General features: G+C 53.2%; 3 protein-coding genes across 6 annotated transcripts in view; 2 read left to right on the top strand and 1 right to left on the bottom strand.

Moving 5' to 3' along the window:
• The window catches only part of MIF4GD (MIF4G domain containing), a 6,457-nt gene extending 2,797 nt beyond the window's left edge, over positions 1–3,660 (top strand). For 2 of the 3 annotated variants that reach the window (XM_030296833.1, XM_030296832.1), the window contains exons 2-6: positions 728–859; positions 1,730–1,839; positions 2,038–2,193; positions 2,284–2,376; positions 2,918–3,145. In XM_030296833.1, coding sequence (XP_030152693.1) covers positions 772–859; positions 1,730–1,839; positions 2,038–2,193; positions 2,284–2,376; positions 2,918–3,145 — 675 coding nt within the window. In that variant the 5' untranslated portion in view covers positions 728–771. Of the gene's footprint in view, positions 1–727; positions 860–1,729; positions 1,840–2,037; positions 2,194–2,283; positions 2,377–2,917 lie in introns of those variants that run through there. The other variant, XM_030296835.1, reaches the window with a different exon arrangement.
• On the bottom strand, positions 3,566–7,040 carry MRPS7 (mitochondrial ribosomal protein S7). 2 transcript variants are annotated; one of them, XM_030296830.2, is made up of 5 exons: positions 6,734–7,040; positions 6,005–6,196; positions 5,820–5,883; positions 5,281–5,448; positions 3,566–4,175 (listed from the first exon to the last, which is right to left on the bottom strand). In XM_030296830.2, the coding sequence occupies exons 1-5, from the start codon at positions 6,814–6,816 to the stop codon at positions 3,954–3,956; spliced, it is 729 nt and encodes a 242-aa protein (XP_030152690.1). In that variant the 5' UTR covers positions 6,817–7,040; the 3' UTR covers positions 3,566–3,953. The 2 variants fall into 2 exon arrangements, with proteins under 2 accessions (XP_030152690.1, XP_030152691.1); XM_030296831.1 differs by having other exon boundaries at positions 6,951–7,019.
• Positions 7,038–23,220, top strand: GGA3 (golgi associated, gamma adaptin ear containing, ARF binding protein 3). Its single transcript, XM_030296821.1, has 17 exons — positions 7,038–7,169; positions 13,812–13,896; positions 14,023–14,098; positions 15,474–15,572; positions 16,284–16,407; positions 16,663–16,766; positions 16,901–16,981; positions 17,371–17,508; positions 18,052–18,133; positions 18,246–18,362; positions 18,693–18,941; positions 19,335–19,405; positions 19,709–20,022; positions 20,268–20,476; positions 20,780–20,949; positions 21,125–21,235; positions 21,453–23,220. The coding sequence occupies exons 1-17, from the start codon at positions 7,130–7,132 to the stop codon at positions 21,561–21,563; spliced, it is 2,181 nt and encodes a 726-aa protein (XP_030152681.1). The 5' UTR covers positions 7,038–7,129; the 3' UTR covers positions 21,564–23,220.

Below are 23,220 nucleotides of genomic sequence, written 5' to 3'. Positions count from 1 at the left end.
GGAGACGCGTCATCCCGCTCCTCTCTTCTTTAAGAGGAAGGGTCCAGAATGGAGCTCAGGAATTGGGAGTCCTGAATGGGCAGGACCGGGTTTCTGCCGCTCGGGAGGCGAGTTTAACCAGTCCGTCCCTGGGAGAAGTTGACCGGGACGGCGGCAGTTCGGGCTCCCGCACCCGCCCACACAGGCCAGGCCTAGGGCTGGAAGGGCGGGTTTGGGGACTGAGAGGGACTCTGATTAAAGCCGAAGGAGGGGAGACGGGGCTTGGAACCCTGCTGAGACAGCTGCCCGGTGTCCCCAGCCCGGTCATTCGCCGAAGTCTGCTGGGCCAGCAGCTTCCAGGCTGGCTTATATAGACAGGGCAAGTGTCTGATGTGCCCCCATCCACACCCCCAGCGCCGCGCACCCCACCCCAACATTGGTATGAGCTGAGAATAACCCTACCTCCTGTGGAGACAAGAGGGTAGGCACGTTCACCTTCACCTCTTTACGCTTGTGTAATCCCAGAAGCTACTGGGGTTCTTAAACTGAGCAGCAGGTGCCTGGCTGGTGCCCAGTCTCCACCAGAAGCCAAACTTGGTGGGCGTTCAGCCAACCGCCCAATGCAACGGACTGGCTGGGAGGACCTGTCTCAGTGTGCGGGCCAGCCCTGCCTGGGGCGTGCAGGATCGGAACCTGGCCCCACAGTGCACACCTGAGGCCTCTCCCTTGCCCCTCTCCTCCTCCCTAGGTGCTGTCATTAGTCCCACCCCAGTAAAGAGCTGCTGGGGCTGAATGGTCATGGGGGAGCCTGGTAGAGAGGAGTATAAAATCCAGTCTTTTGACGCAGAGACTCAGCAGCTGCTGAAGACAGCACTCAAAGGTGAGCATGGGCACCCCCCTGAGCTGTACAGAATGGTCCAAAGTGTCAGGCCTGGAGACCTGAGTCTCAGCCCAGAATGCCCAGCTGTCCCTTTGCTTTCTGTGAGCAGGAGCGAGTAAGTCACTCTTGGACTGGAGGACAAGCTACATTTAGACCAGCATTTCAAAGTGTGAATCATAGAGTCATCTCTCAGGCAGTAAAGCCATTTTTTAAAGTTCAAGTTCCCATGAAAGGGGTTGGAGCACAGAGAAGAGAGTCGTCTCCTGAGCCCTGACATTGGACCAGGTTTCAGCCACAGGAGGCTGTCTTGAATGTGCAGAGCTGGCTGACTTGGGACAGAGGATGGAGCGTTGTGCTTGGCAGAGGAGATGTAGTAATTGGCCTGGATCTGTGCCTTCTGCAGCACCCAGAAGTTTGACTCAGCTAACAGTTAGTAATGCCCATCACATGCCAAGCTAAGCCTGTTGGGGAGGCCCTGCCTGGACCGCTCTTGTCAGGGTTCATGTATTAGAAGAACACTGTGTATTGTTAAGAACACTTTCTTCCGTGAAATTGCTGTCAAGTACATCGCTGTTCAGTGCTCCTTCCTCAGCCTAGTGCCAGGAAATGACGTGTGCCCTAAAAAAACTGGCCTTCTTTGATTAGTCTGTAGTGGCCACATAACCCTTCTGGTTTCCTCCGAGTGGGCCATCAGGCTCACGGTAGAGCTGCTCCTGTGTGTGGTTACTTCTCCATGTATCTTCTGGTCTCTTTACACGTCAGGTTTATAATGGGAGTGCTCTTTTGTAAGTATCTCCCATCCCTGTAGAAGCAAGTAGAGGCAAATGTGGTAATTCAGCAGCTCTGGATTCCCACCTGTCTCTACCCCAGATCCAGGTGCTGTGGACTTGGAGAAGGTGGCCAATGTGATTGTGGACCATTCTCTGCAGGACTGCGTCTTCAGTAAAGAAGCAGGGCGCATGTGCTATGCCATCATTCAGGTTGGCCGGGACTGGTAAAGCGGAAGATGCTTTGAGAAAGACCTCAGCACAGGGCAGAAAGCCTGGCCAGCAGGGCAGAGATGCACAGGGCTCCCCTCGGGTGGAGAGAGATGGACAGGAGGGTCCTCTGTCACCGAAGCTTGGGTGAGGGTTGCCATGGCACCGCCCTCTGCTCACCATCCTTTCCCTGGCTCACAGGCTGAGAGCAAGCAAGCAGGCCAGAGTGTCTTCCGACGGGGACTCCTGAACCGGCTGCAGCAGGAGTACCAGGCTCGGGAGCAGCTGCGAGCCCGGTCCCTGCAGGGCTGGGTCTGCTATGTCACCTTTATCTGCAACATCTTTGATTACTTGAGGGTGAGGCCCCGGTAGTCACCCTGTGCAGCAGAGACAGCCTGTCTCCTTCAGCCACTAAACCAGTGCTCTGGTCCCCACTCTCCCCCACAGGTGAACAACATGCCCATGATGGCCCTGGTGAACCCCGTCTACGACTGCCTCTTCCGGCTGGCCCAGCCTGACAGTCTGAACAAGGAGGAGGAGGTGGGTGACCCGTTCGGACAGCTGTGGAGGGGGGGGCAGTCTCAGATGCCTGTTGTCCATGGAGGCATCCGAGAGCATCACTTCTTAGGGTAGGAGCCTGGTGGGGGCATGCGAGGCCTGCCTCAGTTCCAGGATAAGCTGCCAGGCCTGGAATTTATCCAGAACAGAGCAGCCAAAACCTACAGGCTCAGAGGCTTTGTCCCCAGTAGGAAAGCTAACCTGCGATAGGAATCCAGCTGTGGATACACATGGCCCAGAAACCCATCAGTTAGGCAGGTGAGGAGAGGGGTAGAAAGGCTGGGTTAAGTGGCAGCTTACAGAGAGGGCCTGCACCCAGCCTGGCCCAAGAGACCTTAGGTAAGTCCTGAACTGGTCTCCTTTCACGTAAAATGTGGCTGATGCCCACCAGGTGGTGTGAGGATGACAGGAGAAGATGAGCATATGGGGCCAAGCACGGAACCCTGCAAGCGCTCCGTTCACGGCTGCTCGGTGATGGGCTGGCACTGCCTTGGGGGTCACCTCCCACTGCCCTCCCCCACAGGTGGACTGCCTGGTGCTCCAGCTGCATCGGGTGGGGGAGCAGCTGGAGAAGATGAACCGACAGCGCATGGATGAGCTCTTTGTCCTGATCCGGGATGGCTTCCTGCTCCCAAGTGGCCTCAGCTCCCTGGCCCAGCTGCTGCTGCTGGAGATCATCGAATTTCGGGCAGCCGGCTGGAAGACGACCCCGGCTGCCCACAAGTATTACTATAGCGAGGTCTCCGACTAGGCCTCCCAGTCAGGCTGCCGCACCAGAAGCACCGGCCTCTCACCTACCCGACTTCCTGCCTCTCCCAAAGACTGTCCTTCCAGACTCTCAACAGCTCCTGAGCGGTTTCCCACTTATGCTGTGGTCCTGCCCCGAGCCCCTTCCCTTCTGGATTCGGGAACTGGGGAAAACACCAAACAGACTTGCCCCCCACTGTCCCATCACCTCCAACCTGGGCCAGGCAGAGAAATGCAGCTTCTAAGAACCACTGCCTTGTGTAGCCACTGGTGCAACAGCCGTCTTGGTGCCTCAGTTTCCCCATCTGTAAAATGGGTACCCATAGCTACTGGTGGGATACTTTGGGATATCAAGGGGCAGAGCACAAGTCCCACCAGAGAGTGCTTTTTACATTTTGTACAAGGACCACTTCGGAAGCAAACGTATTTCTAGTCGGTTTTAGTAAACGGCAGCACCCCATCACATGCTACACCAGTTCAGGGTGACAGTTTTCTAATAAAGCTTTTCTAACATTAAAACTGCTTCCTTTCGTATCATCCTAAGTTCTACCCCCGAATTGAGGGGAGAGACTGGATGGGCCCTAAGTTTCCTGCAGGAAATCTAAAGTGGTATGTTCCTTCATTGTAAGGAGATGGGATAGGAAGAGCAAGTTCTAGGCCCGAAAGAAAGGACTAACAAGCAATACATATGTTGCTCCATCCTTATGAGGCCTGCCTGCCCTGAAAAAGGAACGACATCCTTAACCCTTAAGTGTTTCATTACTTCTTGCAGCAAAGAGCCCCGGGCTCCTCCCAGGGCCCCTACCCTCCCTCTACCACCAGCGGTAGTGAGCCAGCGCACGGTTGGCCTCGGCCATCTTGTGCATGTCATGCTTCTTCTTGATCACAGGGCCCTGGTTGTGAAAAGCCTCCAGCAGCTCATGGGACAACTTCTCCGGCATCAGCACCCGCCGGTGCTTCTTCTCCCGGCACTCAGTAATCATCCACTTCATGGCCAGGAAGCGACGGCGCCGGTCGGCTAGTGGCACGGGGACCTGAAGGAGACAAGACGTGGGCAAGTTAGTCCAAGAACTTGCCAGGCCTGCAGCCTCCTTCCTCCCTAAGCTGTAAGGGGTAGCCACAGGTTCCCTCTGACCCAGCCCTGGCAACGCTCCTGAGAAGAAGGGCCTCGCTTCTCCTCTTGTGAGTTACCCACACCCGAGTGACCTCAGTGTAGCAGACACAAAAGCGTTCACTGAGCAAACGCTCATTAAGCACAGACCTCTTTCACCTCTAAATGGAACCTTAGCCAAGTTGATACAAACATCAACTGGGAAAAGCCCCATCGAGCTGGGGTGACTCAGCTAACTCAGATCACAGGTGCCTATAAACACAATCCTCTTGTCCAAAAATTATCTGCTAGGCCACCACTATATACCAGGTACCACACAAGACCCCAGGGACACAGTCATTAATGAGAGTCTCTTCCCTTGTGAAGTTTATGTTAAAAAAGCAGATGATGGGTGCCTGGGTGGCTCAGTCGGTTAAGCGTCCGACTTCGGTTCAGGTCATGATCTCACGGTTTGTGGGTTCAAGCCCTGCATCGGGCTCTGTGCTGACAGCTCAGAGCCTGGAGCCTGCTTCAGATTCTGTGTCTCCTTCTCTCTGCCCCTCCTCCACTCATGCTCTCTGTCTTTCAAAAATAAAGCAAATTAAAAAAAAAAAAAAAAGATGAGAACACTGGCTTATAACAATGATGTGTAATTAAGTGCAGTAACAGACCCCTCATTCAGTTCAGGAAATGGTGATGAAGTATCAGTTACGGGTCAAGCGCTACTCTAGGCACCGGGAGATGAAGAGGAGTTATAAACACAGTCCCTCACTGCAAGAAGCTTACAATTTAGAACAGGGCATAGTGGACAGAATGGGGGTGGGGTGGGCTTCCAGAAAAAGTAATTCGTATGATTCTTTGCTCTCTTCCCCTCCCATCTTCGGCCTGTGAGTTTTACACTAGGACTCCGACGAGCAGATTCTGACAGAACCTAGTCCCTATAAAACTATCAATCTTGGCCTTGCTCTGGACCCTACCCCTCGCAAGCACCCCCCCAACCATCTTGTTTCATGGGTGGGCAGCCCTGCGTTCCGGCCCTGACCACTCACTTGGTAGAAATGGCCGCCTCTGAGGATGGGTACCAGCCCAATCACAGGCTCACAGTTTTTCAGTGCTTGGTGGAAGATGGTATAGGGGTTGCGTTCGATGGATGCCCGTTCCTCTGCAGAGGCAGCATGGTACTTCTCAAACTGCTTCCTTTTCACAGCTTCCAGAGTCTGCAAAGGCATACATTGAAAGACACCGCACCAGCCTCCCTACAGGGTTTTCCCAGTTGAGCTAGTACCTTGCCCTTTACTCCTCCCATCCTGCTCTCCTACAACAGTGCAGCTCCTCTCTCAGAACTTCTAAGGCAAAGTTCCTAAGTGCCTCCCTCTTTCTGAGCGAGGACCAGGCAAACAGGCCAAGATTTGTGATTGGGGGAGTGAATGGTGGTGGCCGACTCCTGCAGGATGTATTAAAGTCACCACCTCCACCCATACATAGGAAGGTCATTCTAATGGCAGGTATGCGAATTTATGCTTTTTTATGCTAAAGTGAAAGCCACATACAAAGCTGTAAGAAAGCAGACGGGAGACGAGCTGCTTACCTGCGCCATGAGGGATCTGGCCAGGACTTTGTTTCCTCCTTTCATTATCATGTTGGTGAATTTACTTCAAGAAGAAAAGCAACACGTTTAGGTTTCCAAGGCCTAGGATTCCACAGAATCCTAACTGCAGACCCTCCCTGGTATAGTCCCAGTCTGTGGAACAGAAGTATTTGCTTCCATCTGACCTGATCACCGGGTCTTCAAACACAGAGCTTGTTTTCGACGCTGGGGCAGCTTTGATATGCTGAGTCTTCCTGAGTTCCCGCTCATACTTCTCCTCCTCCGTCAGCTCTGCCAATGGCTTACGGTAATATTCTTTGTCAACCTGTGGATCCTTGTATTCAGGACCATAGCGGCTCCCCCTCACCTGGGTTAGCCTAAGAGGGGGGAAGAGGAAGAGGCGGGCAAAAGTTGACCCCACAAGAGAAAAGGCCTTACTTAATAGGCATGTTTGCCAACCCGTCGAGGAGAGAGAGGCAGGGTGAGCGTTAGGCAAACCTGAACGCAGTAATTCTGGCTCTTGTCCCAAGAGGTAAGTAAACTCCCCCCAAAAAGGCCAGGAAAGTCTCCCCCTCGTCAAGTGCCAACCGTAAGGAGAGCCTCCTGAAATCACAGGATAGGCGCCCCGCCTAGGCAGCTCTCCCCCAACCTCTCCCAACACAGAAAATCCCAGCACTGAGCTCTTTTCGTAAGACCGCACTTTCAGCTTCCAATCAGAACCCCATAGCCGGGAACAATCACGAAACCTTCACACTGGCCCAAAGTCACGCCGCTAATTCAGAGTCTTGGACCCAGGTGTCCTGGCCCGCAGGCTCTGTCCAGGTCCCCGCACGGTCCGCTTGTGGTCCTTTCCTTCCCTGCAGGTCTCTCCGTGAAGACCCAAGCGGCCCCCCGGCTTCCCGCCGCCCTCCTACCCTGGAAACCGCAGGAGACGATTCCGTACGCCCAGCGCCAGAACGGACCACCCTCGCGCAGCCTTCACCGCGGGCGCAGCCATCTTGGCTGGCCACAAGGACCCCAACAGGGCCGTCCTCGGCGTGCCTGAGCGAGGGACGGCAGGCGGGGAAAAAGCTCCACAGGGTCCTAAATCTGTGCGTCACCCTATTAGTCCAGACGTTAAGAGTCTCTCACTCCGAGGTCCGAAGGGAAGAATCGAAAGGAAACATTCGGCTTCTCATCCGTCGCAGTCTGATTCGACCGTCGGCGGCGGGGCTCTCTCCTCTCAGGCCCCATGCACGCCCCGCCCCGGCTCATCTCTTGCAAGTTCTCGCGAGGTTTGAGGCCGCAGGGCCGGCCCGGGCGGCTGCAATATGGCGGAGGCGGAAGGGGAGAGCCTGGAGTCCTGGCTGAGTGAGTAGCCGCGGCCGCTTCTGTCTGTCCTCGAGCCCCCTCGCCGCCCCCGCTGCCCCCCCCCACACCTCCTCCCAGGGTCCAGTGGCGGCGTCTCCTAGCAGCTCGCGCTTCGGCTTGCCCTCGCCGCAAGCTGTCAGCGATCACGCCCCTTCCCCAGCAGGGCGCCCGGTCCCCCTCCCGGCGCCTCCTCCCACTGCTGCGCGCGGCGGCGGGAGCTGCGTACTGTCCCGGCCCCGCGGGCTGCGGGGAAGCGTCAGCTAAGTGCTCCCGGCTGACATGCATCGGCGATTTGGGGACATTGTGGTGGGGCCCCGCTTCTCAGACCCCCGTGCCTCAGTCTCAGACAGAGGGAAAAGCCGCGGATTGGGGCTGAAACTTCGGGAGCGGTGGGCACCAGTGAGTATACACATACTGCTTCAGAATTGCGACCATGTATTTGAGAAGTGGCCGCTTCGCTGAGGCAGAATGTTTGAAGTGAGAATAATCCAAAGTAGGGTAAAGAACAGAACTCTATTTTCCTGCAGCGGCCAAAGCTTGGTTATGTCTGTGTTGGGAGACACACACACTTGAACACCTTAACGAGTCATCGTCGATAGCGTACTCTGAGCAAAGCTGAGGAACACAGCCTAGTGCTGTAGTTAGAGCGGCCTTTGCTCTAATTGCTAAATCATATTTCTGTTAAGGAAATACAGGTTAACCTTGTTAGCAGGTAGTACTCTGCTGAAGGGTTAATAAGTTAACTTTCCTATGGGCTAGAAGAGGCCCTTGGAGGCCTCTTTAAGTGAACACAGATTGGGCAGGATGGTGACAGGTAGGATGCCTAGAGATTGCCTTGCGCAGAGACCTCTTATGTACCAGAGCCCCCAGGCTGTTTCCTCCAATGGCCTGAGCTTTCTTAATAAGAACCCCCCTTCAGGTTGTTGAACCCAGGTTACATTTGCAAAATCTGCAGTTGCAGGCAGGTCACAGTCTTCTGTATATATGGAACTGTTCTCTAAGGAGCTCAAAGCACTCCAAAGACACTCATTTAATTCATTTATCAAGTATCCTAGTGAAGCAGGTACTAATGGCACCATTTCACAAAAAGAGGACACCCTGACTCTAATCAAACCACTTGTCCAGAGACATCTAACCAGATATAGATATAACTACACTGGAATTGGATGTTGTTGTTGTTTTTTAAGTTTATTTATTTTGAGTGAGTGAGTGAGAGAGAGAGAGAGAGAGAGAGGGAGAGAATCCCAAGCAGGCTCTGTGCTGTCAGTGCAGAGCCCATCCCAGGGCTCAGTCCCACGAACCGTGATAACATGACCCGAGCTGAAATCAAGAGTCAGATGCCCAACTGACAGAGCCACCCATGGGTCCCTGAAATTTGTTTGATTCACGAATATGAATAGGGACGTTGAAGTAATTTGACTTAAGCTGAGTTTAATAGGCTAGATTTAGAGTTATATTTTGAAATAGGAGAGGGACAGACCTGTTTTTGAGGGAGAGTAGAGATTGTGAGTGGGGGAAGGACAATGGTGTCTGTAGACTTTAGAGCTGATACTGGCCTTTGATTTTTCCCATTAGAGTGACATTAGGGGCGGTGTTCAGATTCCTTCCATTCTTATCCGTCATTCACCTTCACAGTTCTTGTGACTTATTGGTGTGAACTTGGCCAGGTGAACGAACCAGTGCTTGGGGTTTAGCACTATTTTAGTCTAGGTCCTTGTCACTCTGTGGGTTGCCAGAATTATTATAGAAGCCTCTACTGGTCCCAGTGCTTCAGGTGTCTCCCCACGTCCCTTCTGTCCACTTGGCATTCTGCTCCCAGAAGAGCACTTCTGTGGAATCAGGTCGTCCCACTGCCGCACGCCTCCTGCCGCCTCTTGGTGGCTTCCTGAGCGTCTTCTTGCTTTGCTAAGTCAGATGTGTTCTTGTCCCATCAGCACACATTGCTCTCCTTCCCTGGAAACCCTGTTCTCCTTTGCTTAACTGAATGCTTTAAAACCCATCCCAGATTCTCCTTGTCCACAGACTGTCTCTTGATGACTTCAGCCTTTTCTGAATTCCTGTCATTACTATAATCAGTCCATAAGAAATACCTGTTATGTGGGGCGCCCGGGTGGCTCAGTCGGTTAAGCATCCGACTTCAGCTCAGGTCATGATCTCACAGTTGGTGGGTTCAGGCCCCCCATCAGGCTCTGTGTTGACAGCTCAGAGCCTGAAGCCTGCTTCGGGTTCTGTGTCTCCCTCTCCCTCTGCCCCTCGTCTGCTCATGCTCTGTTTCTGTCTCAAAAATAAGTAAACATAAAAAGATTTTTAAGAAATACCTGTTATGTGAGGTATTATGAAAATTAATTAAGTTCAATCTGTCTTTACCTTAAGTTCGGTAAAGGTGATCCTGGGTGGATAAAGCATTATTAAAAAGATACAGGTACAAGGCAAGAACTGTAAATGCTAAAATGCAGGCAGTTTCTTCAGGAAATTGGGGAGAAGTGGAATGGAAACATGATTCTGTCAGTGAGGAGGTAGCATTTGATCCAGGCCTTAAAGACTGGGGAAAACTGGCTAAGAAAACACTGGACGGTGATGTAAATAGAGAAACCATATAGGAACAGGTTTTTGGCTGGTTCAGGCAGGTAGTTCCAGTAGGAGTGTGGTGGGAGAGAAATCTGGGAAGTTAGAACCAAATTCTGGAAAAGCTGGAATTCCAGCTCAAAAAGCTTAAATTTCGACAGTTATCAGGTCCCCGATCTTACCATCTCTCGTGAAATCAGTGTTTTACAAGGGTTAGTATAGGGGTTTTATATAGGATGGCCAGGAGAAATTCAAGAAGCAGGTGAAGAAGGGGTTGGGGTAGGGGCAGAGGTAAGAAAGGAAGGAGAGATTTAAAAAGATTTTAAGGGGGGGACACCTGGGTGGCTTAGTCGGTTAAGCGTCTGACTTTTGATTTTGGCTCACTGTGAAATCAAACCCCATGTCGGGCTCTGTGGTGACAGCATAGAGCCTGCTTGGGATTCTGTCTGCCCATTCCGTGCTTGTGCTTGCTGGATAAATAAATAGACCTTGAGAAGGAAGGGACCCTAGGTTGATGGAAATGGGTAAGAGGGAAGGAGTCAGCAATGGGGGTTCAAATCCGGATGCCTGGATGTGGGGGCAAAAGGAGTTTTTGAATGATGGCACCATTTTTCTTTAATTTTTTTTTAATTTTTTATTTATTTTTGAGAGAGAGACAGTGTGAGAGGGGGACAGAGGATCCAAAGTGAACTCCGTGCTGACAGCAGTGAGCCCAGTGTGGGGCTCGAACTCATGAACCGTGTGATCATGACCCGAGCAGAAACCGAGTCCGATGCTCAACCAACTGAGCCACCCAGACACCCCATGATGGCACCATTTATAGAAATAGGGAAGTCAGGAAGGAGAAGTAATGAGCTTGTTTTAAAACTTGTTTCTGTAACAAATCATATACTCTAATTTTTTGCTCTGGTTATTTTGCACGTGTTGCACCAACAGAGTATAACCTCCTCAAGGCTAGGCTCTGAGTCTTGGACTTTTTCTGTAGTCCCTCTATGGCCAAATGCTCTGTACTTAGTTTTCCTTTAGTTACGTTATTGATTGATTGAATAATATAGTACAATACAGTTGATCTGTGTACTTAATTTTCTGTGAGCACTTAACAAAGACTTGGTGACTAAGACCCTCTTGATTCAAGACCCTAGCACTGAAGGCTGACTCTTGATTGCTTTTCCATCCTGTATTCTTGCCTCTCTTAATCTCTAAGTAATATGTTACATAGAATTTGTCATCTGTGAAATGTTTGAGCTGTGTTGGGATTGGGTAGCCAGTGTTGCCCCTACTTGAACCATCCCCACTTGACCTTTTGAGGCCCCACAACAGTCAAAACTAGTGTTGGAACTAAGCTGAAAAATGAGAGCAAAAAATCTAGATGCACAGACACACAAGAGAATAAGGCTTTCAAGAAAGACCTGAAAATAGAAACCTTGAGTCAAAGTAGAGTCCAGGGCTAGTTCTAGAGGGTGGGGTCGACAGGTGAGGCTGTGGTGTCAGCTCTGTGCCAGGTAATAGAGCTTGTTTTGTGGGTGGAAAGTTGTGTGCATCTGCTGGAGGGAGGCAGTGGGCAAATGGAGAGATCGAGTCACCCAGAAGTATCCCCAGTTTTCTTCCAGTTCCTGAGGACGCTGTGGTCAGCTTCCTGAGTAGGCTGGAGAGCTGGAGCAGATACTCAGAACCAGGACTGACCATTGCTGAACAGGGGCTGTTTGTGCCCACATGTAGGCAGAGAGCTCCCTGCAGAGTTGCAGTAGAAAGGTCTGTCCAGATGAAAGGAAGTGGGATTCTGGAGAAGTTGAACCCGAGTGAGAAGGGAGTGGGCGTATACTTGGAAGCAGAAGTGCTACAAGAACTACAGGAGGCCTGGGGAGAACACGTGTGGTGGCGGTCCATTGCTCATGCACGTGCGGGGGCAGGGGAGCATCCATGCAGCACTCCCCGCCGTCCTTTTCCAGTTGTGAACAGTGCAAGTGAATGCGTTAGTCTTTCTTACGCCATGAAGTACGTGACTCTTCTCAAAATGATAATAGCAGCGATGGGAGGGGTATGGCTTCTCAGACCATCTTCTTTTTGCATCCTTCAGCTTCTTGATGTCATGTGAGAACTTTAAGCATCTCAAATGATGGGGATTAGTAACACGGCCATGCTAACACCTGAGAAGATATCAGGCAACTGATGGGAGAAACATGGGGCTTCTGGAAGGTGACAGCTTGTAGGTCACCATGGCAATAAATAGCCACTCTTGACGGAATGAAATTAATTTGCTTCCTTTCTAGCTTGACATTTTAAAGGGCCTGCTAATTCTCTCTTCATGATTGAGGACAGACATTTCTCTTTTCCTCCAAATAGGAGCTCAAAGCATCAGAATCTTCTTGCGATCAGAGCAGAAACACTGCCAGGCACGCGCGCTGCGTCTGTGGGTCCTGCGCACCTTCCCTCCGCCTCCGGGTGGCGTCTGCTGACTTCTTGCACCTCAGAGCCCTCTTTGGGGCAGGGTGGGGGTGGGGAGATGCTGGGAGGCCTTGTTAGGATTTGGTCACGGAGCAAGTGATTTTTGATATTAGGAAAAAGGAAGTTAAGAAAACAGAGTCACGAGAAACCAGAATTCAAGAACTTCTGACAACACCCCTTGTGTGGAGGGGCTTTTTCAAGGTTCTCTTGCTCTGCTTTTGGGACTTGTGGAAATGTGTGGGAGTATGGGGATTTAAAAACGATTTACGCCTTCAGCCTTCCATTCCTCTTCTGAACCTGAAGTCCTAAATTTAGCAAACAGCTTGAGAGTGCTTTCTGGAAGAGGCAGACTCCAAGATCTGAATCAGAGGTGGGAACACCCTTAACCACCCCTAGCAAGGTTCTGGGGGATAACAGGGGAGAGGGGACCCCACCAAATATTAGGAGACTTGACATTTAGCACGTGGGTTTTAAACCCTCAGTGATCCCTCTGAGAACTCTCCAACACTTGTCTTGGTCCTTAATCATAGGAGACCACTTATTTTTTTATTCTTTTATTATTTTCAAAAAAAATGTTTCAAGTTTCTTTCTTTATTTTGAAAGAGAGAGAGAGAGAGCGAGAGCGAGCAGGGAAGGGGCAGAGAGAGAGAATCCCAAGCAGGCTCCTCACTGTTTGCACAGAGCCAGATGTGGGGCTCTAACTCACAAACCGAGAGATCATGACCTGAGCTGAAATCAAGAATTTGATGCTTAACTAACAGAGCCACCCAGGTGCCCCATAGAAGGTCATTTAAACTGTAGGGGTGGTCTGTATCTGCGGTCCTGGGGATGGAGCACGATGATTGGTGTTCAGTAGGGGCTCATTAAATATTAGTTTCACTTAAAAGGATGACATCGTGGGGGTGCCTGGGTGGCTCAGTCGGTTAAGCGTCCGACTTCAGCTCAGGTCATGATCTCATACTCTGTGAATTCGAGCCCTGCTCGGGCTCTGTGCTGACAGCTCAGAGCCTGGAGCCTGCTTCAGATTCTGTGTCTCCCCCTCTCTCTGCCCCTCCCCTGCTCGTGCTCTGTCTCTCTTTGTCTCAAAAATAAATAAAAAGATTAAAAAAAAAATTTTTTTTTAAAGGATGACATTGTGTACAATTTAAAAAACATTTAAAGCGTTAAGGAAAGTTGGGTCTTGGAAAAATGTTTGAAGGGTACATAGGAAATACATTTCCTAAGTATATATATATATATTTTTTTTTATCAAGTATCACCTGACTTTAATTTCTCCAGGAAACACTTCTTGATAACTCCTACTTGCTTAATAGCTTATTTTTATGTAACTAGAATTATTTATACTTATTTGTTACATTAAACATTTTTGCGGATATCAGTTTGAAGATTTTTATCATTTGTGTTTATAATTATTCATCTGTACTATCGACCGTGGTCAACTCTAAGCTTTGCAAGGCTGAGAATTTGTTTTCCCTTTCGTCTGTGACTTTCAAAATACTGGACTGACCTGTTGAGGATTTTCTTATCAGAAAAGAAATGTGGAAACAAACTTAGCTTCACATCAATGCCTAAAAATTGTTGGAACACTTTCCATTGTGTCCTCAATTGTCCTCCGCTTTGCTCTGTCCCAAGATAAAGCCACCAATCCTTCCAACCGCCAGGAGGACTGGGAATACATAATTGGCTTCTGTGATCAGATCAACAAAGAGCTTGAAGGGTGAGTCTCAAAGCTGTTGGGAGGCAAGTGGGAGAGAGCTGACTGTAGAAGTAAAAACTGGCCAAGGAGGGCCAGTCACGTGGTCCCAGGGTCAGTGCCTGAAAGCAGGGTCTGCTTGTCTCCCAGGCCACAGATCGCTGTCCGACTGCTGGCCCATAAGATCCAGTCTCCACAGGAATGGGAGGCAGTCCAGGCCCTGACGGTATGTGGTTTCATGGCGATGGTGGATTTCAGTGAGCCCAAGCCTTTCCTCATGCGCCCACTGGGTTCTCTGGGGTTTTCATGGCTCACGTCCTAAGGCAGCTGGAAGTCCCTGATACTAGATCTATCTGGAGCGCGTTCTGTAAACTGTCCCACGAATGCGTATGACTGAAGTGCAGTCCCTGCACCATGGCCACCGGTCTTGTGGGAGAAGCTGAGTGGCTAAGGGAAGGAGCCAGAGGCAGGAGCCCTGAGCCCAGGGTGGAGCCCAGAGGCGGCTTCTTGAAGAGATGCTAACAGCTGTGTTGCCAGTTAAGAGTTAGCCAACTAAAGGAAAATGAGGCAAGTAAAGTTGTTCTGTAGCTAAAAGTGACGCTAGCTCCTGCTGAAGGCACCACCGACAGGTGGAGCTTAGTGTTTATTCAGAGGGGACAAGTGTGGCACTGAGCCAGAGGTGGCTGAGCTCACAGGATTCCTAGGTTCTCCCTGACTTCAGCCGGGTCATGCATGGGAAGGGCGCTCAGACGGCTCACGTGCACACCTCTGTTGCGTTCACTGCAGAGAGAAGGCCTTATAAAACAATGCTTCTCAACCTGGAGTGGGTTTCCTCTCCAGGGGACCTGTGGCAGTGTCTAGAAGCACTTTTGGGTGTCACGTGTCATGGGGCATTACTAGTATCTAGTGACTAGAGGCCAGGGATGTTGCTGAACATCTTACAATGTACAGGACGGGCTTCCACAACAAAGAATGGCCCAGAATGTCAGTAGCGATATGCTGGAAAACCCCTGCTTTACAAAGTCAGAAGCCAAAAAAGGGAACACTGGGGTGGAGCTCTCCTGGGCATAAACCGCAGGCCCCAGGGCCCCAGGAAGCACCGAAAACTTAAGGTAGTTTATGTGCCTCAGAAGGAAAATCGATGGGAGCAGGGAGGGAAAATATGTCTTTGAAAAAGAAAACTGTTTAAATATTATCTTCCATCTTCCCCAAACATTGATCAGCTTATAGCAAGAGCCCTGGACCCAGAGTCAGAGAAACTTTCTGTCTCTGGGCCTCAGTTTCCTCATCTAAATGATGAGGGCGGAATCTTGCAAGCAGGCACTTTCTACGACAGACATTCAACTGTCTTGGTATCTGGGTCCCAGTGCTTTGTTCTTTAGTTCCTATTCGGCTTCTCCAGAAGAGGTTTAAGGGGCCCAAGGTGTCCGTGATCCTGTTGCCCTGATGCTCCGGGGGGGGGGGGGGGGAATGCACACAAACTTCCCGATCGGTTTCTTCCTTGTGAAGGTCTAGTCACTGTGATCTACGTGCAGGGTCCTGGCTGAGCGCCAGCTCCGACCCTCACCCGCACTGAGCACCTCCCCTCCATGTGGCTGTAGGTGCTGGAGGCGTGTATGAAGAACTGTGGCAGGAGATTTCATAATGAAGTAGGAAAGTTCCGGTTTTTGAATGAGTTAATCAAAGTCGTCTCTCCAAAGGTCAGTCAGTGGCGGTTTTCTCATTTCTAGGAACTCCTTTCGTGTTCCTCCCCCTCTCCCGTCTTACTGGCTTCACCTTGCAGCCGGCATCTCCACAGAGCTGTCTTTAGAGAGCTGTCCACATCTTGTCCTCAGAGAGCTAGGCCCTGAGTGTAGCAGGGTGACCATGAGGCCACAGGGACAGGCAGCCCTCTGATGGACTCCTGGCCTTAATGTGACAGGTGATGTGGCCGCAGGTGTTAACGCGCACCCTGGCTGGGGGCGGGGGGCGGGGAGGGGGGCTCCTGGGACCGCGGTCACTTTTCTTTGGTCCGTCTTCCGTAGGTCTAAGGAGTTACTCTTCTCATCACTCAGCCGCTCAGCTTCTGTTGCTCGCTGGTGTTGCTTCAGCTCTAGGCACCACTTAAAGCACAGAGACCAATTTTTTATACTTCAGACATTCTCATTAATTCCTCTGAGATAAATTGCCATTGTTTCTGGGAGATTGTGCATGGAAACTCCCTGTCTGAGCACAGACTGTAGCCCTGATAGATCCTGCTCTGCCACGGTGGTGTCCTTCTATGTCACACACACCGGACACCTGCCGCTCTGGGACAGGCCTGAAGACTGGGGCTAACCAGCCACCTTTCATTGCCGTGAAGAGAGCTTTCCCGTGGTCTCTGCCTCTGACACCAGTTACGAGGTTTTTCCCTATTTCCTTTTGCCTCTTAGTACCTGGGGGACAGGGTGTCTGAGAAAGTGAAGACCAAGGTGATCGAGCTGCTTTACAGCTGGACATTGGCCCTGCCAGAAGAAACAAAGATCAAGGATGCTTATCACATGTTGAAGAGACAGGGTATGTGCTTACCTTCCCTCGGCCTCCGAGCAGCCCCAGAGGCTGGTTAAGGCCAGGAAGAATGAGGGGGTGTCTGCCATCCCCTCCTGAAGGGAAGATCCTGGGAAGGGCTCAGCTGCAGTTTGATAGGTTGAGATGGTCCTCACCCCTTGCAGGTCCTGGTCACAGGGCTGTGCCCGCCCTCGTTGTGTGAGGAACGGCCACAAGGTGACCCCAGCCTGAGCAGACACTCCGCCCCCTTATGTTCCCTTTCAGGCATAGTGCAGTCTGACCCGCTGATCCCCGTGGACAGGACACTGATCCCCTCTCCACCACCTCGTCCCAAAAACCCTGTTTTTGATGATGAGGAGAAATCCAAGGTAAAGTGCATCCCAGCCGATAGCGTCCTCAGATGAGGCGTGGGCTCACTCAGTGCCACGGGAGCTCCGGTTCCTCTGCGGTCTCCCAGGTGGGGTGTTACCTTTCCCTTTACCTTCGGTACCTCCTCTTCCAGCTTTTAGCCAAGTTGTTGAAAAGCAAAAACCCAGATGACCTACAAGAGGCCAACAAGCTCATCAAGTCCATGGTGAAGGAAGTGAGTGGGCCCTGGGCCTTGGGGTGGAGGAACTCTTGACCACAGAACAATAGTCCCTTCCCCTGGTGTGAGGCCTGCTGCTTGCCCTTGCCCCCAGCCCTCATCTGGAGAGGCCAGAGAGCGGGAGGCGCACTGGAGCTTCTGGGGGGAGAATGGACTAGAGGAGCAAACCTGGATGGGGCCAGCCTGGGGGGTAGGGCGGGCCGCTATTTTAAAAGAAAAAGTGCGTCAGGACTGGGACTTGTGTTTCCCAAGAACCGTGCGTGAAAAGGAGCTTCCACTGGGACTGGCCTCTGCGCGTGTCCTCTGGTGCAGTCCTTGCTGTGGGGCATCAGGGGCCGTGGGATGAGTCTAGTTGAGCTTTTTCTCCTTGATCATCTTCGATACAGGACGAGGCACGGATCCAGAAGGTGACCAAGCGTCTGCACACTTTAGAGGAAGTTAATAACAACGTAAAGCTGCTCAATGAGATGCTGCTTCATTACAGCAAAGAGGATTCTTCAGAGGCAGATAAAGAGCTCATGAAGGTAGGCGCGTCTCCGGGGGGCTGGGCTCTGGGAACGGGGGCCAGCCTTTGCTCAGTACCTGCCATTCCTCATTAATCAGCACGGCAGCCGGGTGGCGGTGGGAGCAGTGACACCCCCATTTTACACGAGCTGTGGCTAACTCAGGCTAGAAGAGCCGTGTGTACACCCGAGTCTGTGTGACCCCGCGGACCCACCATCAGGGCTCACTTCTCTCTGCCTCAGGGACATTTGGGTAGAGAGACCCACCCTGTGCCCCTGACGCTGCTGCACCTTAGTCCTTGGTCACATAGATGCTCTGAATTCTGAGGCATGTGCTCACCTCGGGGACAGGAAGGGACACACTCCCACTGGTCCTAAGCAGACCTTTCGGGTGATCCACCGTGGTGACAGCTGGGAGCAGGAAGATGTGTGCTCTGAGCCCAGTTCTGCCGGTAACTGACCATGGCACTAGAGGAGCCCCCTGAGCGCCTGGACGTGAACACCGCACCGGAGGATTTCCAAGGGACTTTGTAGCTCTCATTTTTAGGTCTGGGACTCTTTCAGGAGCTGTTTGATCGGTGTGAGAATAAGAGGCGGACATTATTCAAACTAGCCAGTGAGACAGAGGACAATGACAATAGTTTGGGTGAGTTCAAGAGTAGTTGGCAAGGATGACCCAGGAATGTGGGTTTGGCCCGGAGGCGTGGAGTGGGGGAGTGTCATGGCCTGGAGTGAGAAGTACCTCTTTTCTGCTCTAGGGGACATCCTCCAGGCCAGTGACAACCTCTCCCGGGTCATCAGCTCTTACAAAACAGTCGTTGAAGGGCAGGTGGTCAATGGTGAGGTAGCCACCTCAGCCATTCCAGACTCTGAAGGTAAAGTGTTCCAGCTCTCCATTCTGGACCCGTGCAGACCAGCCCCGGGCCCCGCCACCGAGCCATCCAGACCAGCCGTGGGCCCTGCCGCCGAGCCCTGAGCCCTGAGCGCTTGACCCACAAGCCATCCTGCAGGGCCCGAGGGGATTCTGAGCCACTCCAAGTGGTCCTCCAGCTTCCCAGAGGCCAGGAGCTGTGGACAGGGTTTTCTTTGCTTGCTTCTTTTCAGTGTTGCCCAGGCTGGAGGCCGCGCTCAGGGTTCTGCTTCCTTCTGTGCAGCCACTAGAGTGGCCCCTAATCAGTCCCGTCCCCCTCCATTCGCCCATCCAGGAAACCACTCCAGGGACCAAGGCACTCTCATCGACCTTGCTGAGTTGGACACACCAAGCAGCTCATCCTCAGTGTCGGCCCCGGCCCCGGCCCCGGCCCCACCGTCCTCCGGCATCCCTATCCTCCCTCCACCCCCCCAGACCTCAGGCCCTGGGCGCAGCCACCCATCCAGTCATGCCGAGGCCGCCCTGGGACCCAACAGCACAAGCAATGCCCTCTGCCTGCTGGACGAGGAGCTGCTCTGCTTGGGTGTGTCCTGGAGGGGCCAGCAGAGCAAAAAGGCGTGTGGAATCGGGAGGAGGGCTGAGGGGTGGCTGTGTACTTAGCAGAGGTGGAGAAGGGGGCTTCAGGTGGAGGGACAGAGTCCAGTTCAGTGGCCTTCAGGGCAGTCTGCACCCAGGCTCCAGCGTGGACGCAGTGGACTGTCCTGCTCTGCTCCCCACCTCTGCGCCCCCCGCCCCCCGCCCCCCACCACATACGGAACATAAGGACTGAAGAGGATCCCTCTCCCCCTGGAGGCTGCCTGGGGGAAACCCTCCCCGCCTGTCACCCCTTGATGCTCATTTTGTCATGTGACCTTCGCTGGGTGAGGTGGGACTGCCCAAGGCAGAGCCCCTTCTCACCATCATCTTCTGTTTTCAGGCCTTGCTGATCCAGCCCCCACTGCCCCTCCCACAGAGTCAGCTGGAAACAGCCAATGGCCCCTGTTCCAGGTAGGGACATAGGGGACGACACTAAAATGCTCGGCGAGCTTCACTTCTCTTTCCCGACTCATCCTCAGCCCCAGTTGGCTGCAGCCAACTGCGGCGACTGTCCTTACTCCTTGGGGCACTGCCCTGCGTGCATTTGGGAACGTGGATCACATCCAAGGGCTGGCCTTGGCCTCAGGAAGCCGCTCGTCCAGTGGTGGGGTCACAGGGCCCCCAGGGAAGGGGGCCAGAGTTGGAGACCCGAAACCTGCCATCTGCGGCAGACCCCTCCACAGCCTTTGCTCATGCACTTTCCATCCCTAACAGAACGAGCAGCTGGACCTGGACTTTGGCGGCCCCGAGCCCGGGAGTGCTGCCGCCAGCCCCTCGGATGGGCCTCTCGTCCCGCCCTCAGCACCGTCCGCGGGCAGCTCCCAGGCTCCACTGCCGCCCTCCTTCCCAGCTCCTGCGGTCCCAGCCAGTGTTCCCGCCCCCAAACCAGGCTCCTTCTTGTTCCCAACTGGACCAGCCCCAGCCCTCAAGGCTGAGCCCACAGCCCTCGGGTGCCACGGCTCGGCTTTGGGCGATAGCACCCTGCACCAGCTGGATGCCCTTGATCATCTTCTTGAAGAGACCGGAGCGTAATGAGTGGGGGAGAGCTGGGTTGGGGAGGGCTGGACCTGGGTTTGGCAGAACCAGGGGCAGCTCCAGAGGGTCTGGGGATGTGCCCTTTTGGCCTACTGAGTCAGCTGGGAATCTGGAAACGGTGGGAGGTGGGGTAGGAAGAACCGCTCTGCCTGGCAGGAAGGGGAGAGGTGCTTTGAGGGGTTGGCGCTGTAGCTTCCCCAGGTCTCTGACTTGCCTTGTCCTCCTTCCTGCCTCTCAGGACATCAGGTCTGGTGAAACCCGTCTCCTCCATCTTCTTCCCCGGGGCCACCACCTCCCCTCTGGTCCCCACCAGCACCACTGCTCGGCCTCTCCTCCCCTTCTCCCCTGGGCCCAGCAGTCCTCTCTTCCAGCCCCAGGGCAGCCCCATGAAGGGGCCAGAGCTCTCCCTGGCCAGTGTCCATGTTCCCCTGGAATCTATCAAGCCTAGTAAGTGTCGGAAGCATGGGGCAGGAGGGGATGTGGGGCCCGGGCTGTGGGGTCATAGGGAATGAGGGGCGGGCCCAGGCTGTCTGCCCAGGTCCCTTAGAGCCAGACATGACCCGCTTCCCTGCTGTCTTGGGTCTCTCCTTGTTGCCACTGGACTCTCGGGAGGTTCTGAGAGGCTCTTTCCCAGATTCTTGCAAGGAGCCTGCTGGCCACAGGGTTGCCCGGTCCTGCCCACTTGGCTGTGGCCAACACCCTCTGGGCTCTGTGAGGTTTCTCCTTCACCCACATGATCTCTCCTCACAGGCAGCGCCCTTCCTGTGACAGCCTATGATAAAAATGGCTTCCGCATCCTCTTCCACTTTGCCAAGGAGTGTCCGCCTGGACGGCCTGACGTGCTGGTGGTGGTAGTGTCCATGCTGAACACAGCTCCCTTGCCCATCAAGAGCATCGTGCTGCAGGCCGCAGTGCCAAAGGTACCCCTGGCTTCCTGGGGCCTCTAGAGGCAGAGAAGTAGCCTTATCTTGAACCCACTGGGTTGAGGGGCCCTGAGGCCAGCAGGCAGCAGCCATGTGTCCATTGTGACTCCAGTGGGCTCCCTCCTAGGGGCACCTGCCATCTCTCTTCAAAGGAGCTTCTCTTTTTCTTCAGTCAATGAAGGTGAAGTTACAGCCACCCTCTGGGACAGAGCTGTCTCCATTTAGTCCCATCCAGCCGCCTGCAGCCATCACCCAGGTCATGCTGCTGGCCAATCCGCTGAAGGTGAGCTAGAACCAAGGTCCATCCTGAAGCCCTAGCTGCCCCAGATTAGGACCTCTGCCTCCCAGTTTGAAGTGCCGTGATACCGCAGCATTAACTGTGTCCCTTCCCTACCCTGGTTCAGTGGCCGAGTGAGCCTGGGGTGGTGAGGGGAGCACAGAAAGGGCCCCCAAGGTTTGAGGAGAAGAGGAGGTCTCACACGCTTGCCCCTCTGTCACAGGAGAAAGCGAGGCTTCGGTATAGGCTGACCTTCGCCCTGGGAGAGCAGCTGAGCACAGAGGTGGGCGAGGTGGACCAATTCCCTCCTGTGGAACAGTGGGGTAACCTATGACCCCAGAGGACTCCGTGTCACCTCCGCATTGAAGCTCAGGCAGGCTGCCACGAGACAGGAGGGCTCTCTGGTCCAGTCATTCTCCACATCCTGACTGCAGTGCTTAGAGCTTTGATACGGAACAGGGGCCCTGGGCATTGCTGCTGGGAGCCAAGCTGCTGCCGTGATGATCTCTCATTGGCCCCCTAAAAGGACCTGGTTTTTTTGTCTACCTGTGTGACTTGAAGTGGCCATGTGCTGTCAGGGGTGGGGAGTGGCTCCAGACTCTGCACTATTGCCCTGGGAACGTGGACCCAAGGCAGGGGAGTAGGTTTTTTCCTCCCATGCTGGCATCCTGATGCCATAAGGGGGGAGGGCTCTAAAGAGACTTGGCACCCTCCCTCAAGGACCGTGTTCTCACCCCCCCCCCCCCAGAGGCCTCAGCCCCCTCATCACTACTTTGTGCTTCCCCTGCTGGCAGGCTCCTCTTGGGAGGTAGGCAAAGCCCGGTGGTCCCAAGTGGCCCTGGGCATAGAGAAGTTGACGTACTACCGAGTCTCCAGCCCTGCCTTCCATGGGCAGCAGCATCCTGGAATGGCCGCTGGGTGAGGAGTTGTGTGCTCGTCTCTGGTGGTTGCAGGCTGTGTCCTATGGACATCGCAGTGGGATATGAAACTCAGCCTATTAGAAACAGAACTTGGCCTTGTGGCAGCCAAAACTAGGGATACAAAAGCAAATGGAAGAGAACCAGTGTCTCCCCTTCTCTGGAAGCAGGTACTCAAAGCTTTCTGGGAAAAGTGTGCCTCCTGCCTTGGGAATAGGCCATCCTACTCACTACCTCTTGCTTGGCATGAAATAAACTGCTCTCCTGCCCTTTGAGTCTCTGAAGGAGAGGACAGCTCCCATCATCCTCTGCATTCTCCTGCTTAGGCTTCCCCCTCTTCCATTTGGCCTGTGGTATGGCATGTATTTGGGAACAGGCAGCCTCAGGGTCAGGCATGTTGCACTAGACTTCTTACCTGTTGCCTAGGAACCTTGACTGTCCCCAGCTGCTGAGGGGCATGTCCGCAAGATACGGGGTCTGGAGGTGGTGAGATTAGGAGCCGTGCTTGAATCGAGTCACCAGACCCTATTGCTTCGGCAGTGCTCAACCTCCGACCGCTTGTCCGGGTTGTTCCTTCTACCAGATGCAAGTGGGCCAGGGACTCCAGGCCTCACAGGGCAAGAAAGGGACAACCACCAGCTGAGGAAAGAGCACTCAGCTCATCTGGGCTTAGCTGGATGGCTCCAAGCCATCTCTGGGGAAAGGTGGCACATGCCACAATCCCTGATCCCTCCCTGCACTTTGCCAGGTTTCCTTACTGTATCAGAAGGTCCCCTCCCGCTTCCCTTCCAGCTTCCGCAAGCAGAATTCACTGCTTGATTATTAGAACAGGTCAAAAGTGAATCCATTCACAACATACAGAGTAAATCCAAGAGCTTTCCAAAAGCCAGCTGCTAGCAGCCCTGGGAAGGTTTATGGGATTACTGTGTGAAAATACACCTTTATAATAAGCTTTAGACATTAAAATTGAGTGTTACTACTGAGGTCACTGCTTTGTGACAAATGGCTGTATACAATATCCCAACTCTGCTGCCCTTGTTCTGCTGCATGTCAAATAAAATCATTTTTGCCGTA

The sequence above is a fragment of the Lynx canadensis genome, chromosome E1, assembly GCF_007474595.2.
Source record: "Lynx canadensis isolate LIC74 chromosome E1, mLynCan4.pri.v2, whole genome shotgun sequence".
In the NCBI taxonomy this organism is placed as follows: Eukaryota; Metazoa; Chordata; class Mammalia; order Carnivora; family Felidae; genus Lynx; species Lynx canadensis.
This window is presented reverse-complemented; position numbering and strand designations above follow the sequence as displayed.